Source organism: Falco cherrug, chromosome 4 (genome assembly GCF_023634085.1).
Source record: "Falco cherrug isolate bFalChe1 chromosome 4, bFalChe1.pri, whole genome shotgun sequence".
NCBI lineage: Eukaryota > Metazoa > Chordata > Aves > Falconiformes > Falconidae > Falco > Falco cherrug.
The window spans coordinates 48,930,818-48,950,882 of NC_073700.1; the positions used below are offsets into that span (position 1 = coordinate 48,930,818).

The 20,065-nt window shown below is 47.9% G+C and overlaps 1 protein-coding gene across 1 annotated transcript in view; it reads left to right on the forward strand.

Annotated features, from left to right (window-relative positions):
* The window catches only part of LOC102057796 (fibrillin-2), a 109,747-nt gene that overhangs the window by 18,838 nt on the left and 70,844 nt on the right, over positions 1–20,065 (forward strand). The window contains exons 3-6 of the mRNA XM_027801398.2: positions 621–703; positions 2,570–2,668; positions 7,310–7,405; positions 9,394–9,489. Of these exons, the coding sequence (XP_027657199.2) occupies positions 621–703; positions 2,570–2,668; positions 7,310–7,405; positions 9,394–9,489 (374 nt within the window). The remainder of the gene's footprint in view (positions 1–620; positions 704–2,569; positions 2,669–7,309; positions 7,406–9,393; positions 9,490–20,065) is intronic.

Here is a 20,065-nt window from a genome sequence, read left to right on the forward strand (position 1 = left end):
CTATGTGATTTGATTAAACCATCCAACAAATGAAGACAAAAGCATGGGCAGCCTGTCTGAGGGACGAGTTGGAGTGTGGAGGAATTTCGTAATTGAAGAGTCAGAAAGGAAGAGAAGGACTTTGTCCACCTTATGCATATGGCACTGCTGAGCTGTATTCCCGAGGGACAGCTGTCCTCTTCCCATCCAGGTTATCAAGTCCTTCTCTTGCCTGTGTCTCTGGGGTTTTCTGCTGGCTGGTACCTCTCTCATCCCACGTGGAAATGCAGGTCTCCAGCTGACGGTGTCTAACCCCGTGGGTATAGTCCCGTGCCACAGCCTCGTGGCAGGGCAGACCTGCCTGTGCCTCAGTTCCTCGCTCCTCCACCTAGTCCCATGGTCACTGTAAGACCAAAGCCCCAAAGCATTTTGCACAGGGAGGTCAGAAGTCAGTAATTAAAATAACGTATGGTGGCTCCTTTTGGTGGGAACTAAACAGGCTCACAGGGAGGGAACGGAGTCTGGCAGAGAAATGTCACACAAGAAGCTATTCAAATGCTCTCCTACAGCGATGATACATGCTGAATTTATCCAATGGCACTGCACAGAAACAGAGGAAAAAAATTGTTTTTAAATTTCAGACCCAATGTCTGTGGCTCGAGGTTCCACTCCTACTGCTGCCCCGGCTGGAAAACGCTGCCTGGAGGGAACCAGTGCATTGTCCGTGAGTATCCATTTTCCCATTAAGGGCACCGAGGGAACTAACTGCCGTGTGGGAAGGAATGCGTCTCTTACACTTCAGCAGATGACGGAACATTTCATAATCCACTGGGAGAGGAGCAGCGATTGCTGGGAGTTCTCCTCTCTGCAATGGAAGCAGGGTGGCTGCGACTGGTCCCCTTAGTGCGTGGCCTTTGATCCTTTGCCAAATCGCCACTGCGTTCCCCATTGCCTGACAGTTTGTGTGCCTGCTTTTAGAAGGTTAGCCCTCACAGGAAAGCTCTTGGTGACTCCTGAGAAAGTTATTTTAGAGCTGCTTGTATAGATGAAATAGTTGCTAGAACAACAGCTAGATGCTGACATCGCAAACGTGATGTCATGAGACAGTGTCCGCAGGAATTTGCATCTGTCTTCAAGTGGCTACCCAAAGCAGGATGGTGATTTAGGTAAATCACACCTCTCTTTTGGCCAGTAGCTTTCCTATTTGGAGCAGAGCATTATTGGACTCTGAAGTGCTGACATACACCTACAAAATCCATTAAGGGGCTGACATTTTGCATTTTGGTAGGCTAGAGGCATGAGCTATAGGGAGATGAAGGAGCCTGCTCTTTGGAGGACGCTCCTATGGGAAGTGTAAGTCAGCTCAGGAATAAATAAATGAGATTCTTATTGGAGACAATAGGGGTAATTGTACCTGCGTTTGGTCGGGTACAAACCTGATCCCAGAGCTGCAAATACTCTCCTCTCAGAGGAAATGGTCTCCGTTGTATTACAAGTGATGGGGCCAGTTGATGGGTCCTGGCACACGATGAGTAACCAGTCCCCAAGCATGGCATTTTACTCGCTCAGAAGAGAAGGGCAAGGAGGAGGCTTGATGTCTCAAGAGTTAAATGCATCCGACTTCACCCCAGGTGATGGTAAGACATTTACACCCTCTCCTTTCCTCATGAGAAGAGAAAGGCAAACTCACAAAGTGCTCCTCACCATCCCTGGGACAGCAGATGCCCCACCGGGGATACAAGGCTTGAGTTTAATGCTGCAAGGCTTGAGTTTAATGCTGGCTGCAGCGAAGGGTTAAAGAACTCACAGCCAAATAGCTGCTCCGTGGCATGCGGGGTTAGCGACATTCAGGGTTGTCTGCTGACTTTTCTCATAACTGTAAAACATGCCATCTGGGCGGGAGGTCCTCAGGGGACTGTGTGTTGTAATTGTATTTATAAAACACACAGAGATGAGATACTTTCATGGGGCTCTAATAAAATCTCTGCTTACACAGGTGGAACAATACTGCCAGCTCTGCTCTTGGCTCCCATGGCACAGGAAGGGGAAGAGATTAGCAGGGGTCCTGGGCAAGAAAGGATGGGGACTGATGCGAAGGCATCCTGCTGATGCATCTCGGGCTGACTCAGCTCAGCCCCTCATTCAACAGGAGATGCACCTCCCTAACAGTCAGTTACCTCTGTGCCAGACCATAGACTGCAAAATGCTTCAGGGAAACACAAAAATTTTAAGGAAAAGAACAACCTGGCTCAGTGTGAACATCACTTGTCTCTGCTGAGAAACATTTTTAGCAGGCGAATGTAGTGAAATATGTCTTCCCTGTCCTCTGCTGGCTGAGAAAGCAGCGTGGCAGCAGGACCAGCCGTAGCCTGTGGGAAGAGGAAGGTGTCTCCAGGAACTCCCAGTGAGCAAGTGGGTCCTTCCCACTGTCGCTCTGACCAGGCTCTTCAAGAGGTGCCCCAGCTTCCTTCCCAGGTTATTTTTCTTACAAGAGATGAATTCACACCCTTTTGGCAGCCAAAAACACATCTGTGAGCAAGATCACAGACCAGAACGTTGTGCTAATCACTGTGTCCTCCTCCTCCTCCAGCAATTTGCAGGAATTCTTGCGGTGATGGATTTTGTTCACGGCCAAACATGTGTACGTGCTCCAATGGACAACTTTCTCCCAACTGTGGCTCAGCTGGAGGTAAGAGAACATTGCTGGTGATTCTCCTCCCTCCAGAGGAGTTATGTGCTCTCTTAAATGTTTCACAGTCACAATGAAAGGAAATGTCTCTCTGTGCATCTCTGAAATATTGTGTGTTTTGACAGCCAGGTTCTAATCTGAATTGGTCAGTAGTCACAAAATCTTTCATTTCTTGTGGCACTTTTACTAAGGGTCCTCACTGCCCCTGATACCTGGAGAAAACTGGCTGCCTGCTTGTAATTTCTGCTACTTTGGTATGAGAAATCCTATGGGATACAGCTCAGAAACCACGTCTCACAGCAGCAAATAGCAACACTGCTGCCAAAGAGTCCATCCATCCCGGCTGTTCTTTGAAGTGGAATTAAATCTGTCACTGGTTTTGTTAACCAAATAAACGTTTTTTTCCAATGGAAAAACCATTAAGTTTTTCTTAGGCTGTGATTTGGATGTCGGGGAGAATTGCCCCATGTTTTTAGCAAACTGCAGTTGACACGATGAAGTTACCTGCTGGCAGAGCTGGGAATGCAGAAATGGCATTGCTGCTTTTTCTGCTTTGTTCTCCCATCTCAGACCTTCAGGAGAAAAAAATCTGCAAAGTTCTGGGAAGAGGACTGGGTGGCTTAGGTTTCTGAAAAACAAACTGTGGAGGACTCAGCAGTGACAGGCACATCCAGAAAGCAATTTCCATACCCCTCTGCTAATCCCTGCAGGATGCATTCAAGACCAGATCCTGCAACCACTCTGTTACCCTGCAGCATGTGGCTCTGCACAGAAACCACTCCTGCTCAAGCCTAAATCCTGATAGCTAATGGTCTTGTGCACTGTCTGGAAGGGAATTACTGCTCCTCTGTGCCTCTTTTTCCACTGGGCTGTGTTGCTGGAGCGGACCTGGGAGTTGTGGTAGACACCAGGCTGGATATGTGTCAGTGGTCATGTCACAGAGGTCGATGGCCACGAGTTGCCGCGGGGGATGTTCAAGCTTGGGATCTTCAGGCGTGAAGAAGATTTTACACTGGCGGGTGGTGCAGTGCCAGGACAGGTAACCAGAGCTGTGGGGGTTTGAAGGCTGAGCTAGACAGTCACAGCCAGCCTGCAGTGTGGGGAGGCTGGATGGGGGTGTCCCGCAAGCCCTCCCACCCCCGCTCCTGGGAGCCAGCACAGAGACCCCTCCGGGTCAACGCAGGCTACACACGAGCCCACGGGTCTGCCTGAAAGGACTTCTGGAGTGAGAACAGTGTGCAAATGGGGCTGGCCGGCACTCCGGGGCTCCGGGTGTGGGCAACAATACTGGGTGACCATTTGCACCAAACTGTATAAGCAGTCCACCCGTACGTGATGCCACTACTCGAACACTCCAGCAGAAAAAAATCCTGCCAGACAAGAAAGAGAGCTGTGGCACGGTATTGTTTTAAGAAGGCTGCTTTTCCCCTATGTAAAATGCAGAAATTAATGCGATTTTATAGTCTTCTAAGGTCTCAGATGGCCACTGCTAGAGACAACCCAGAAATTTATTTTCCATAATTGCCCATCTGTAGGCAAGCTATTGTTAATACAGTGACTTGCAGGCATCGGATCGAAGGCCAGGGGACTAGCCCCCCCAAACCTCAAAACCACATTCAGGGTGTGACTTGGAGGCGGCAATTCCCAGAATCTGATTCCGAAGTGCCACGTTGTGCTGCAGCCCCACCGGTGTCCCCAGCAAGTCCTCAGCACCGCAGCCTGTGTGTGCTGCTCCGCCGACCTTCCCCGGGCTTTGCGGAGAGGAAGGTGCTGGAGACACAAAGGTTTCTAGCAAGGATCCATATGTTAGCAATCAGGGAGGAATGCAAGGAATGCTGTAAGCAGTATATACATTTGGGCACAGACCTGGCATTCCCCTGAGCCTGGGGTGGATTTCAGCGTGTGCTGGAGGGGGGTGGGTTCCTCTGCAGGGGCTTCATCAAATCTGGCATTCATTGTGGGGCTGTTTGGATCTGTATTTATCGTGAATGCTTCAGGGAGGTAAAGCAGACAAATTATGCATTCCAGAGGCAATAAAAGCCACTCTGCCTCTCTTTGTCATAACAAAAAGCTTGGTTTCCTACTTCGGGGAGTGAAGATATTTTAGGAGTAATTTGCAAGTGACTGTTTAGATAGTAGTGGTCAGTAAGCAGACAGCAAACCTGCCTGCACACCCCACTGCCGATGACTGGCGGAACAGCTGCAGCCACTGATCCTTTAAAATAAAATGTAGAACTAACCTGATCCGATCATGGGAAAAGCTAACTAGGGCGAGCTGTCATTCTCTTTTTCCTAGAACTTTGGTCTCTGCTACCCTGGAAGATCCTGACAAAGTGTAACAGGCCTTTAAAGTCTTGGTTGAAAGATGTTCTTCTGTGCTCCCAATCTGCAGGGGGTCCCAAGAGTGCCAGCCTTGGAGATAAGTCAGATGGGGATGGGACCTCAGGGCTTTGGGGATCATGGCAGAATTAAGAAACAGGACCAGCTCTGTGCGGGTCCAGAAATAGTCTTTGCCAATTAATTAGAAAGTTTCTGGATGAGCATCAGGGCTCTTCTTACGTCCAGACCTTGAACTTCCAAAATTTCTTAGCTTCGCTAAACCTTACCTCTTGCTGAATGCATTGAGTGCGAGGCTCAGGATGCTGCGCAGGGAAGAGATCTGACAGATGGACAGCTCTGACAGACAGACACTTCCTTGCTACCTCTGTCTCTGGGCATCCCTCCCAGATTTGCTGGATGTAATTGCTTTCCCAGGGCTGATTAATTGTAGTGAGGGGTGTAGGGTAAGCGTGTGCTGGAAATGGTGCCTTTTCCCAGAGAAACTGGTCTCACGTCTGACAATCTGGGCAATGCTTTGAAGCCTCAAACTTAGTTTCTTTAATGATTAAGCTTTCATCTAAATTTGGCCTGATCTCTGGCTGTAGAGCAATAGGAAGAACAGTAGACATCGTGACTAATTCAAACCACACTAGCAACGCATGGATTAAATGTACAGCACATGTGCCGAGCGTTTCGAATGCAAAGCACTGAGCCTTCTCTTTCCACTCCTCCTTCCTTTCAGGCTTCCTAGGAACAAGGCGTCAACCGTATAATCATCCCTATTGGACACTTCTGAGTCCTACTACCTTTTGGACAGACATTTCACTTGCGCTGGCCCCAGCTCCTCCCTGCTTGGAACTGATGTTGCATGCACGGAGGAGACAAGCCACAGCTGAGCATCCACTCACACATGCACTATCCAGACCCACCTTCTTCAAGCTGCCAAGTCACGGCCCCTCCTACCCCTGGCAGACGTGGACTGCGGTGTACATGCTGAAAAACAGTTTTCACATAACTTGCTATAACCTCAGGCACTTGCAGTTTGAGTTGTCCCATCTTACAGAGGAAGAATGCACTGTTCCAGGTGTTTCAGTAAAGAATGAAAGCTGTTTGACCTGTGTTTGGAGCTCTGTGTTTAGCAGTAAACCTCCCCTTTTGGGCTCTTCTGCTTTAATACCACGTTCCTTAAACACTGAGTAGTGATGAAACAGTTAAAGCCAGTACTGCCTTTGTGTCTCCACCAGTATAAAACTTCCCGACTCTTGTTTATTGCTATTGTTTTCCTACAGTGCGTTAGTCACATTCAGCCTGTCGTAATCTAGTGTGAAAGCTGAACTCTAACATCGCAGAATAGATGATACGTGCTTTTCTTTTCAGATTTCTTAAAAAGACCCTCTTGTATTAAATGAATCATATAATGCCACATAGTAATTGTAAAAAGAAGAGAAATACCTTAAAAACTGATGGTTTTCCTCCACCAAAGAAATTCGATCCCCCCAAACATCTCATAGGTCTTATAACATGAAGGCATTTTAAAGATTAGAGAGCCCAGAATGTGAAAAGCATGTTTTTAAAATGGAGCAATAATAAAAATAATAGAACAATAAAAATAAAATAGAATAATAAAAAGGGTATGAAAATATTTGGAAAGGGTGGTATCCTAAAAGAAAGAGTTTTTCAGAATGACAGTTATCAAAGAAAGGGAGCTATTGGGAAACGTGCCCTTGCTCGTGGTCCCATGAGCTGCGGCAGGTCGTCCTGGAGGAAGGGCAGAGCTGCAGATGTTTAATCAGGGCAGGTTCCTTAACGAAGTGAAATGATGTGTGCCTTTGCTTTCTGCGGGATAAGGTCTATTTATGTTACTCTAAAAACTGTTTGCCCTAAGATAACAATGATTCCTTGCCCTGGATGAGGTGGACTTGAAGGATTACATCCCCGAAATTGCTCCCGGTTGCCCACTGTCCGTCGTGTTCTTGGCTTTCCCCCATCCGAACGGCTCAATACTGCCAGGCACAGGAGCAATAAAAATGCCTTATGTCTAGAGAATAAAGAACTGACTCTGGTAGTTACTTTTTAAGCAGCTTTGGGGTAATTCTGCCTCAGTAAAATGCAAACCTTTAACCATACCATGGGCTCCAACCATACCAGGGGGAGTCGGTGATCTCTCAATTTAACTTGAAGGAACCAGACCCTTCACATCACCCTTAGATTCTGCACTGAGGCAAGGAAGTTTTTCCACATCCACAGCAGGCGAGGTGGTCCCCTCCTGTCACAGCCAATTCCTTGCATCAACGTGTAACATTTCCCTGCTCTTCTCCACAGTCCAAACCTGCAATGTGAGATGCATGAATGGTGGGAGCTGCAACGAGGAGTCCTGCCTCTGCCAGAAGGGCTATACTGGGACATACTGTGGGCAGCGTAAGTACCTGCGGCCCCCACGGCGAGCCGAGGGGCAAGTGACTGGAGAGGTCACCTTGCACACACTGACGTGCTCTTTGATGTCATCGTTATATTCCCCTCGCCACTGGAATGTCAGCCTGCTCTCCTTTAGGGGGTATAGGTATAGATCTATATCTATATATAAATATATTGGATATATTTTCACTGTAAAAAATATATAAACATATATATACAAATATATATGTATATTAGATATAATTTCTCTGTAAATAGCTTTAGAGAAACAGTATATTCTCTGAGAGTGGGCTTTTTGTGGGAAGCCTTCATTTCAGCTCAAATGAAGTCTTCTGTCAATTAGAAGAACATAAAACCCCAAACCCACCACCATTTTTTTTATTATAAAATATGCCTGGTTGCATTTGGGGGGGTTCAGTTTTTAGTTCTGTTTATTTGACAACACTGACTTTCTGTCAGAAAACCTCAGTATAGTCTTTGAAAGAAATTTTACAACATTTTATGACTTGGCTTTCTGTTTTGTCAAAGCACCTATACCTTTCGTAGGGAGAAATTTAACTTTTCCCCCTAGTTTCTCCTGAAAGATATTTAGCAATTCAAAATCATTGCTCGTGCACATTGTGGAATTAACCAAACAGCTTAGGACTCATCTTTAATAAATGTCTAGCAAGCAAGTATGCACAATAGTTTTGAAAGAATTTCTGATCAAATGGAACTTTCCAGGCAAATTTCATGAGAATCACTAAAGTTCTCTGTGAACTCGATGAGATTTTTTTTAAAAGATGGGCAAAACACCATTTTTCCCCTAAACTTATCCTCAGCTATGACTGATTCATTTTTGCTGAAACTTTCCAAAAAGTTCAACTTAAGGCAGACACACCATATGGAAAATTTCATTCTGAACAGCTAAAGCTTGGGAAAATTATAAGTAACAGCAACCCAGGGCTTATAATGGAACGTGCTAGGCAACCTTAATTATGTGCTGCTACCAGCTCCACCTATAATATCCTCAGTAGAGTTTTCATAATGGTTCAGATATTGGCAAGACATCACTGGCAGGGTGGGGAACAATGGAGAGTCCCACTGGCAGCATCCCAGCAGAGCAGATTTCGGCTGCCTCGGCTCTGAGAGGGGTGTAGCCTTTGAAGGCTGTGAAGGCAGCGGTACCTGGCCTCTCTGCAGCTCGGAGCCTGGCACTAGACCCGTGAGGGCCACGCTCAGGTGTCCAACAAGATTGCTGTGGACCTCCCCTTTCACAAAATTATCTTCTTCTCATCTTCAATGCGCCGGTGGTGTTGGACAACCGAGCAGTTCAGAGAGTGGAGCTTTAGGAAGTGCCGTCACAGTCCTCTCGTTAGTCATTACAGCTCCTGAGACTTTAAGAGGTCAGTGGCATCTGTCACAACCAGCAATTGCTCATGTCGCATGCAGAAGTGTTCTGACATCCTGCTCAGTTCCGACATCCTTAGCCTCAGCCCAGGACCTGCATCAGCAGCCTCCTCCGACTTCAGTCCCAGGCTATTGACTGCAGTTTTGCCACTGAGGGCAGCAGGTCTGGTGTTAAATTGAGGAGCACTTGTGTGCTGCCCAGACTGGTTCTCTGTGCCGGGTACGTGGGATTAGATGGCTGACTAGCCTCCTCTCCTCACATTTCACTGTTGTCATACGTTAAGCATTTGCAGTTTCTCATTTGTATCAGTTCATCTTGACCTTGACATTTAAATCCCAATGCTGACCTGAATGAACTGAGATTCCAGAGCGCAGGAAATCCTCTCAAGTGAAATAAGAGTTTATAGCCTTTTTATAAACGGGTTCATTCATAGACAGGAAGTCATTTTCCAGGAAAAAATATCAGACTTTTCTCTGTATGTTCACTGCGTGGAGGACAACACAAAGTGGGTGATACTCCAAGTCCTGCCAGCACCACACGTCTCACGCTGTGGTTTCACTGAGAGCAGAAATCGCTGATTCCTCTTTCTATTTCAAAATAGCTGTCTGTGAAAACGGCTGTCAGAACGGAGGGCGATGCATTGGGCCAAACCGTTGTGCTTGCGTCTATGGATTCACCGGTCCCCAGTGTGAGAGAGGTAAGGAACATGTTTTTATGATATTATCGCTGATGGAGCATAGGATCAGGAGTTGTATATTTAACTGCGTGTCTTAAGGAGGTTCGATTGTGTGTGAATTTCTGCTCAATTCCTCTGCCTGAGGGTACAGCCTGTAACGACAACCTCGTGCCCAAAGCGCTCCCGGAGATCCCTGGTTATTACATGCGCAGATGCAAAGTGCCTACTGACTGCACGGCTCTTCGGTGTCTCTGGATCCTCCTCTCCACGTGTGGTCCCTCGTAGGTGGTTGTTAAACGTCAGTAACCCCCCCACCCCGTGCTGAGTACAAAAAGGGTATTTTTCTCTTGGGCATTTCCCTGTTTCTTGTCTTGGTAAGATGCAAGTGGCTTAGAAATGCCAGGAAGCCCCTTACCACAGCATCCTCATGAAGGGAAGGTGACACCATCAGTGCCTTCCTAAACACTAAAAGAGAAGGGAAAAGAAACGTGAGCCAACGTTTTCAAATGTGCCAGTGTGATGGGCTGACCCCAGCCAGCAGCCGAACACCCATCCTACATCTCTCACTCCCCTCTCCCTTGGGATGGGTAGAACAGAGAAGGGAGTCAGACTCACTCATGGATGGAGATGATGTCAGTTTAATAAGGAGAGTGAAAGCTGTGTGCAGTAGCAAAATAAGGAATTGATTCGCTGATTCCCACCAGCAGGCAGATGTCCAGCCAAATCCTGGGAAACAGGACATCAGCACCTGCAGTGGTGGCTTGGGAAGACAAACATCATAACCCTCTTAGATCCCCCCTTCCTCCTTCTTTCCCTGACGTTTTATTGCTGAGCATGATGTCAATGGCGTGGAATATACCTTTGGGCAGTTGGGGTCCCTTGTCCCAGCTGTGTCCCCTCCAGCCTCTTCCCAGCGCCAGACTGCTGGGCTGGGCGTGGACAGCAAGCCTTGAGCTGTGCTGCAAAAGCAAAACCCAGCGCCACGATGAGGAGAGGTGGCTCCGTCCCAGTCACCCCCTCACAGCCAGCTAATTGGGGTGCTCCTCTTCACTGACCCTGAGCTGCACTTGCAGGACTCTCAGTCTTCTCTGATCCTGCTCAGCACCACGAGTACGACTCCCGGCAGCGCTTGCCGAGGAGCGATGTCTAAGGAGTTACGGACCACACGCAGTTAGGGGCCACATGCAAAGTGCTGGTTGAAGGACTTGGCCAGCTCTCGCAGAGCTCCGTCAGATGCGGGTAGACGGCAGTTCGCCGGGCGAGCACTCAGCTCCCCTATCAGTACGACCATTTCTCAGACTCCTGCCTCTCTCACTGTAAAGAATCAGATTCCTGCAGCAACTCAGTTTATTGCCTGAATGTGACCTGTCCTGTGTGCTTCAGGCGCCAGTTTTGGGTGGAAGAGGTCGATACCATGTACCATCAAAAATTAAAACTAATGATGTCACCAGTGCTAACAGCCTATAATTTTCAAATGAACATGGACCTGAAACCCTGAAAGTCAATATTCCAACCTTTGCAAAACTATTTTTATGGTTTGGTACTATATTTACTTGAAAAACCTTGAAAATTATAACCAGAACTTAAGGTTTTCCATGAAAGAACCTTATTTTAGCAAAAATGTTTTGAAGGGAAACATAAGCCAGCTCTGGTTTATTGTAAACCTCACGCGGTTCGATGCCAGCTGCTCATCCAGTATGAATTGAAACAGCTCCACTAAGAACCACAGTTTTCACCAGCTAAGGATAGGGCTCTCAGTGACATGTGGCTTTTCTGTACTTCAGCCAGCCAGCGTGCGCTGAGTGGCTAGATCAGATTTACATTTGGGCAGCGTGGGTACGACTGAGGTTTTGGCTGAGGCACAGAATTTCTCCGTTTCCTGTTGGCTTAGATGGACATCTCACGACACTGCTCTGATATGATTTTTGGCAAGGGTCAAAGTGGCACAGAGCAGAAATGAAACTGAAACATGAAGCCAATGTGCAAACTCCCAGGATTAAGATCAAAGCACCCTGGAAATGCTCTGTTTTTCTAGCCTCTCACTTTCCCGAGATTGAGCTAGTTCAGTTTAACTCCATGTCCAAGGATTGGACTGTTCTTGCCTTTAATGTTGTTTTTTCCAAGTTGGGGATTCTTGGCAACAAGATTTAGAGGGTGAGATAGGAATAACAGTTGGTTTCCGGTAGCCCAGGCATCAGCCAGCCCTGCCTGAACAGCGGCCAGACGAAACACTGTGCAGCGTGCCCTGGGCTGAAAAAGGGTCTGCTGGACAGAACGGTGCAGGTGCCCCATAAAAGGCCTCTGCTGTGGTTTGAGCCTCGCATTTATTGGATGCAGGGAAGGGAAAGCTCTTTAAGAGTCTCCACACACGTTTACTGAACTAACCTTTCATTGTTCCAGTCTCCTTTGTACTCTCCTGCAAACACAGATACCAGTCGAGCACTGCAGTTCTCTATTTTTTTAGCCCTCTCCTTGCCTTTTTCTAATGCACATGCAGATATGCATTGCTTTCTTTAGGGAAAGGAATTATGATAACAACTTTGCCCTTTTGAAGGCTCTACTTTGCAAGTTTCCTTCCCCTAAACCCCTAAACCCAAGCTCCAGAAGTGTGTCCGTAGAGCTTTCTTTTTTTCTAGCTCATGGTGCTCTGAAATACTGAGATTCATAAATTGATGCGAACATTGGCAGTATTTGAAAAGAAAGCTAGAAATTTCTTAAAGAAACTTCTGCATCCAGCAATGTCCAGGGGGAACTGAAAAATCCATCTGTCCTGACTGTGTGCCTGGTAGTGGAGGGGACAGGAGGGAGAGTGGAAGAGGCAGGGAAAGAAGGGGTCTGAGCAGGGGCAGACTTTGGAGACATCTTGTAATGTATAAAATTCTTTAAATAAAGAGAGCATTTTTACAAAGCCTTTAGAGATTTGGTTTAGCCCAGACTTGTACTAAGAGACAAAACAAGCTCTCCAGCTGTGTATACACAGGTCTTCCTTGCCAAGACAAACAGAGCGCTTGCTTTGCTAAGAGATGTTAAAAATTACACTTTTCAAAGAGGCTCCTGGCTCGGCAGCCTGGGAGTTTGCAGCCAGGTGAGGTGGTTGGGGCTGACCTACCAGAATAATTAGCATGACAGCAAAGAACTTAACCCTTCCAAGGAGAAAACGTGTTCCTGCTCCACCAGTAGGCCTGCTAAGATGAAGTCCCTAAGCATCAGACTTACTGGAGACATGACCACCGTTGAATTTCTGTTCTGTTTCTCCAAGTAAAGCAGCCATGGTATGTGACATGTTCACAAGCATCCTTGGGAGTCTCCAGTAACAGGAGACCCCAGTAGCAGGCTTGGAAGCAACATGGATCATCTATAGCTCTCAGTTTAGTGCTGAGTCTTCTTCCTAAAACGTTTTCTGAAGAAAGATTCATTCAAAGCAGAACCCGAAACCCACTGGCTTCATATGTAGGCAGTACAAGTTTCAGCCCAAGGCTTGAGGTGATGCTCTCAGAGCAGGGCTGGGTGCGGGGCTGAGTACTCTGGAATTTCCTCAGATTCCTGCCTGCATCTCTGCTGGCAGACAGCTCCCACTGATGCCAGTTACTGTCCAGTGAGGCATCATTCACCTTCCTCCATCCCACACAGAGCAGCTACCGTGATGTTTTTCAGGGGGGAGCCATCGTAGCTACCAAACGCAGCATGCTGGCATCAGGCAGTGAGAATGTTGCACTCTTGCACTCTAGCATCCATGGGTCTGCTGCTTCCAGAGCACAAAACGAGACACTGTCCTGGCTACAGAGTATAAAGAAAATGACAGGTAGTTAAGCTGCTTTCACCGCCTTTCAGGAAAGAGAGCCGAGATAAGGTGATGCATGCAGTCAGTCCCTGGGTACCGATCTGTGAGATGTCCACTGATAGGAACCCTCTGTGCTGGCAGGTCACACCGCGCTCAGCCTGCAACAGACAGGACGTGTTGTAGGGTACATCTGACCATCTCTCCCAGCCCCATTACTGGAATGGGGCACTTGGGTTGAATCCTAGCTGGTTAATGTGGAGGTTTTATGTTCTGAGGGTAGGAGAAAGCGGTAGGAGCTCTGCTGCTCCGTCCTGTCTGGCCCACGGCTTGCGCCATTTGGGCAGCTTGTTACATCACCCTGTTTTGTTTCTCTGCAAAATAATAGACGTGTTGCTGCAGTACGAGGACTGTGAGGAGTCACCAAAGGGTTGCAGGAGAGCTGGTAAATCGGCTGCTAACCGTGTGAGGCAGGACTGTGTGCCGAGATACAGCCAGCTATGCATTTGCTGCTGCTGCTGTTCCCAAATAAGCCATCTCCAGGCTGGAGCCACAGTGTTAAATAAACCATAAGGTGCCTCAGACTGAAAAGCTGCGTTACGAGATGGGTCTGTCAGGAGGGATGGACTCGCTGCAGCTCATCCTGCTGTGGCTGCCTGGCTTCTGCACCAAGAGCCGGGTTGCCTCAGCCGGCACAGACACACTGGGTATTTGATGATGTGCTTTTACAGGTGGAGATGTTACCTCAACCTAAGCAAAGGCACTGACTATTTTCAGCCTGAAATAAATGCCAGGAAATGTGGGGTTTAAAGAGCCCTTCTTTATGAAAATTCACCAGTATCTGCGTTCCGAGTGTAGCAGAAGCAGGCCAGGTGACACCTAGTGCACAGATGACCCTGAACTTGCAGCTTGCTATTATATTCTGGGATCTCATCTGTCTGCTCCTCTGCCACTCATCTGCTCCCCTACCAAAGAGCTCTGTAGGGAAAACCCCTTGAGCTCAGCACAGGCATAACCCAGAGCCCCAAGGGACCACCTTCACCCAGGAGAAATCTCTTGTTGGTCTGTCCATGCTGAAGTACCAGTCTTCCTCAGGGACGTTTCTTCCCAAGGACACCTGGATAAAAAGGTGTTGTTACTTCAGGAAGAGTCTTTTGTCAGACACACTTTATATCCTGGGGGCTGTACCCTCAGCAGCAGTGCACACGCTAGCAGAAGTGGCTGGTTGACGGTGTCACAGGGGGGTGGGATGGCCCTTCTGTCCCAAAAGAAGCTCTTCCTTGTAGAATGTGACAACCTGTGGGAGCAGGGGCTGGCCCAGGTTCTTCGGCTGAAGCAAGGCGAAGGGACTGAAGCCTGAAGGAAAACAAATTGGAAAAAAGCAGATCATGTTTTTAACAAGGAGGTTGGTTTTGGCTGGCTGTCTTCCATAGGAACGTGCTGGACCTCCCTGCCCTGCAGAGCCTACTTCAGACCTCGGTGGGTAAATGTGGCCAGCTGAGCACAGCGCACCATGGAACCTTATAGGTGATGGTGTGATTACAGCACGGGGGGGCAGGATTCACTGACCAAATGCAGGCATTGACTGGAGGGTGAGTGTGTACAGCGGAGTGATCAGTTCTGCCACAGACATATGGGCTATGGACTTCTCCATCCATCTGTCTCTGGTTGTCGTGCACTGGCTTGTTTGATGTTGGACTTCAGAGCAACTCAGACTTACAGATCTAAAATCTGTAAATGCCTGAGCTCTCCCTGCTGCAAGGCACAGCGTGGTGCCGTCATCTTCCGTCGTGAGATGTACAGGGGGTAAGGCCACGCAAAGATACAAACTCATTTCAGAGAACACAGAGTTGCATTAGTCCAGCTGGTATCTGTGCTGAGTTGCCAAGATTCCCAGAAAGGCTGGTGAGCTCTGCACAGTTGCTGTTTCTAGCGTGGCCATCATCTGAGCCTTTGCTCTCTGGAGGTGTGCTTGCCCGCAGCGTTCGGGGTACCAATTTAGATTGGCGAGCACTGAAGAATGTGCCCATCCGTGTTGATGAAAAGAAGGCATTCAAACCCCACAAATCTATCCAATTACAGATTTATTTAGGGATTTAATTCTACTTTATTTTACTATAACCCTAAAAGGAGATACTTTTACTTTTAAACTAGAATAAACTAAATTCCTGAATGCTAAGCAACAGCTTCTGCTGCCATACACTCAACAAGCTGCGTGTTCAACAGCTCAGGGCTTCAGTAAGAGGCAGCTTTGTAGTGGAAGCAACCTAACTGCCTTCACACTTAATTCAGGAAATACTCCACTTCAGAGGTAAATACCTTAATAGCGAGGTACTCAGCGAATCTTAGCATCATTTCCTCTTTCTCCTTGACATCTTCAGGGATGAAGGACTAGTGAATATATTGTATAACCCCAGCAGCCTTTGGTAACGTGAACTCACATTACATCAGTGTTGGGGGAAAAGCTGCAGTACAGGAAAAATTAATCTGTGGGGAGAGAGGCCAATTTTTTAAAATAGTTTTACAGCAAAAAAATGAAACATTTTGATGTCATGTCTCTGATTTCACCCTCCTTAAAGTGGGAAAAAAATGGCTGTAAAAAGTGACAGCACTTGACTCAGGTGAAGGTGTGGATGCTCCTCATGTGTTCCAAAGATGAGGTTTAATTTGGGTTTTTTCTATCCAAATGCTGATCTCTTCACTGTGGGTGCCAGTTGCTACCTCTCATGAAAGAAAGTTTTCTTTCACTTTGGAAAAAAAGATTTTTGGAGTAACATTCTTGATCTTTGTGGAGCCTGTCTGTGGTCCCTATGGTTTGTCTGGTTGGGGAGGTCCTTGCTGTGTCTGCATGTCCTCTCCTCTTAATGGGGCAAGGTTTCCAGAAGTTTAACCAACAAACTCGCGGGACCGTGTTCTGGAGTGCAAACACTTCTGGGCTGGGCTGAAAGCCGTCTGTGCTCTTGAAGCCTTGCACAGTTGGTCCCAAGTCCCACATCCCATGAAAAGCCTTGGAAGGGCTTGTGTCCCTGTGAAGATAATAGCAGACTTAAAACTGGCACCCAGTGCCCGAGTTTTTCGTTAGCCAGTACAGGAAAATGAAGCCCTGTTACCAAACACAGTGTTTTCAAACACGTGGACAAAAGCAAGGATTAGAGGTACGGCAGGTCCTAGACATCCATGGAAAAGGCAGTGAGTATCTCCTGCTCCTCCATAGTCCTCACAGCAGGACGGCTCTTTCCAAGACCGTAACCAGGACTGGGTTGGATTGAAGTGAAAATGCTCCCGAACAGCAGCTTCTCCCCAGCAGAATCCACGTCTCAGCCGTTCACAGCTGTTACCAAGAGATTCTCATTTCTCCCGTTCCTTTTCAAATGCCTTAAGAAAGACTGTTAACCACGGAGCAAGGAGGACACAGGCTTTCAGAAACTGCCGTGCTCTGAGGGGTTAAACACCTGGCAAAGAGGAATTCGGAGAGCCTGGGTGCAGACCTGCCCCCCTCCCGGGCAGAGCTGTGGTCAGCCCCTTGCCAGCAGCTCTCCAGATGAAGCCACAGCAGTGGTCAGTGAAGAGCAGACCACGTTCTGCATGGCCAGTGCTTCTCCAAAAGCACCATGAAGCATCAGGACTTTGGGATATAACCAGAATGGGCAAAAGTAGGTCCCAGGCATAAACAAGAGAGAGTATATGGAGAAAAGGACAGGTGGCATCTAAATTGCTACTCAGTACCTTTTACTTTCAAGCTGTTGCTAATCTGCACCTGTTTTCTTCCTGCATCTCCATTATTCTGCTTATATCAAGATACAGCTTTTTATATTTTAGTGTGTACGTTACATGAGGATCTCCTTTGACGTGCGCCCAGGGAGGAGTTCTGAGTCTCCATAACATGTCTGTGTCTGCAGATTTGCCAAAGTTTCAAAAGGATCTTGATGCCTTTTCTTGGGGGAGCCGGGGGGAGCTTGTGAACCCAGGGTTCCTTCTAACTCATACAATTCCATTCCTGGAAGAAATTTCCATTAACAGTGAGTCAGACTAATGCAAGTCCCCAGATTAGCATATTTTTATATGCTGTATCAGTTTCTCAAAGATCTTTATTGTATAGGATGACTGTACCTCTCATCCTCATAATTTTATTTGATTTCTATCAGTCCAACAGCAGTTGGACTCATCCATTGTCCTGAAATATTGCAGCACTAGAATTGTGTAAGGAAGCTGTGGATTTTCATAGCTGTAGGTGATTAAGAGCAAGTTATACAAATACTGGTTAGGTCTAATTCTGGGAGTCAGCCTTGGCTAAGGGAAAGAGAAATCCAGAATGATCTCTAGTGTTTGCTCCAGCCGTAGCTTTTCCAGAGACAGACACCCCAGGCGATATATAAACAGAACACATGATCCAAACCAGCATCTTGTAATGCACATGGATGCTAGTGCGTGTCTCAGCATAAACTGCACCTTCATGCTCTCAGATTTCCCTGTGGTGGGAATATTGCAGAACGCCCCGTTATTCTTGTTCTAAGGTCTCCCCAGCCCCCTCCTGAAAAGAGCTGTTAGGAGTGGCTTTGCCTCAGTTTTTCTGTTTCCTCTTCATAACGATTTTCCCCCCAAATGTTCAGTCTAACGGGAGGCTTAGGAGAAAGGAAGCAGCCCCACAGGATGAGTCTGGTTCCTGTGTGTGCCACAGCAGGAGGCAGCCAACAGTAACCTGGTCCCTTTGCTTGCTCCTGTCTAAACTCAGGTCACAGTCCTGAGCTTCTGAAATGCTGCTCCTAGGAATCGGCAGGGATGTACGTATGTCATACCTTTAGCTGAGAACTCCCCCGAACCCCCCCGGCACGTGAGTACATACATTAGGCTAGCACGGAAGGGGCCACAAGTAAGTCATGGAAATTCAGTGATACCTGAGATAACTCGGAAAGACTTTTAATCTCAACCTTTGCGTTTTAGATGAAGATATATCAAATTAATTAATCTGAGCTGCCTGGTAGAGGTTTTGTTCTGGGGATAAATGGCAGGTTGGCAAAAAGATCTCCTCCATACAAGCTCTGGCTGTGCCCGAGGTCCATGCACGCTGTGCAACCGAGTCCCAGTTCCAGCTGCTCTTCTGAAAGATCCCAGCAACAATCCCAGTGGAATGGAGACGTCCCAGAAACAGGGACCACGATGTGGCTTCTGAGATCAAACCAAAATTTGATTTGCCTGGGCCTCCACATGCATCCCCTGAAGTGCAAGGCTGTTCCAGGGTGTCACAAACTCATTAATTTCTTGGGTTTCAGTTCTCCGAGGTAGGAAAAAGGCCAGGGCAAGCACTGGCCAAGGCCAAATGGCCAAATTACTTCAACCAAAAATGTTACGGAGGCATGCTGTTGGCAGTGGTTAAGATTTTAAGATTTCCGCACACCCCCCCCGCCCCCTGCCGCCGCCCCCGCCATGAGCTTTTTAATAAAAGACTGTTTACAAGGAGATTTCTCATCCTCATTAGAAACCAGGCGTTCAGCTGATTTTTCCTAGTGCTCCACTAATACAGATGTTAAGACATAAAGCAGAACTTGTCGCTGAGATAAGTGATGGAGTTCCTTCTCCTCAGCCTGCCTCCAAAGGCTGCCCTTTCTCCACGCTGTGGTACAAAAAGCATTTTGATAATCAACTGTAGGCTGAAGAGCTCTGACATCTACTGCTGTAACTTGCCTGCGTTTATGCAGAAAGGTCTGGCAGAGGCTTCACCACGAGTGGAATTCAGCACGGTACTCAATTGCAGGTTGCCATTTTCCTCCTGCAGGCAGGCTTACTTGATAAAATAATTATAGCTCTGAGAAACCATATTTCCCTCTGATCTCTGCAGAAGGCCAGTCACAGTGCTGGGAGTACTGGTGGGATGGAGAGGCATCCTGCACATACAGGTGTCCTGCATGCCCATGGGATTTATGGGACAATCCGTAATGAGACAATCACAGACTAATTTTCCCCTGCCAGAGGGTGGGCAGCACCTCCAAAGCACGGCTACTTAAAACATATTTTTTTGGCTGCTTGGTGTTCAGCACGTGGCTCAGAGGCCAGTTCACTGCGCCCAGTGGGAACCAGCCCCTGGGATCAGAATTAATTTCCTCCAGAGACCTTTGTGTGAACAGCATTCTCCCAGATTTATCTGTAAATCTGACGGGAAGGTTTGGACTGCAGTTTTCCAAAACTGCTTACCCTGGGTACAAGCCAGTTTCAGCCTGAACAGGTAAAATTTGGCAAAGGTCCAAGTAATAGCAAAGAGGGTCTTTGCAAAGAGGTGCAACCTTGTCGGAAAGCGAGTCATTTGTGTCGCCACAGGGCAGCACAGGAGTGTTTGAGTCAACTGCAGCTGAGCAAGCCGAGGAGGCTGGGCTGCCAGGGGCTGGGACCTCCGTGTCTGCAGCTGGCACCTCACCGCCTGCTCCGGGATGGGCAGGATGGTGCCCGTCTTCTCTCCTGACCCATCATTGCCCTTGGATGCAGTGGCATGTGGCTCCCATTCTCGCTGCGGGGAAGGGGGTCCCTGAGCAAGAGTATCCTGGTGGTGCTGAACCTGCTGATCCTTGTGGGAGAAAAGCGGCGTGGAGATAACTGCCTGATTTCGTATTTCACCCGCGTGTGGAGGCTCTCTGCCAGCGGACTGCGAGGGGTGCAGTGGAGCGTCACACCACAGCCACAGCTCTGTGGGGCACGTGTGGAGGTAGACACATGCCCGGCTGCTGTGCCCGTGCACTGATATCAGCCCAAGGCTGTGCATTGACGCCCTGTTCCTTGCAAGCCCATGAAGATGGACGAGGAGGGGCACAGACTGCGGGAGCAGCATTG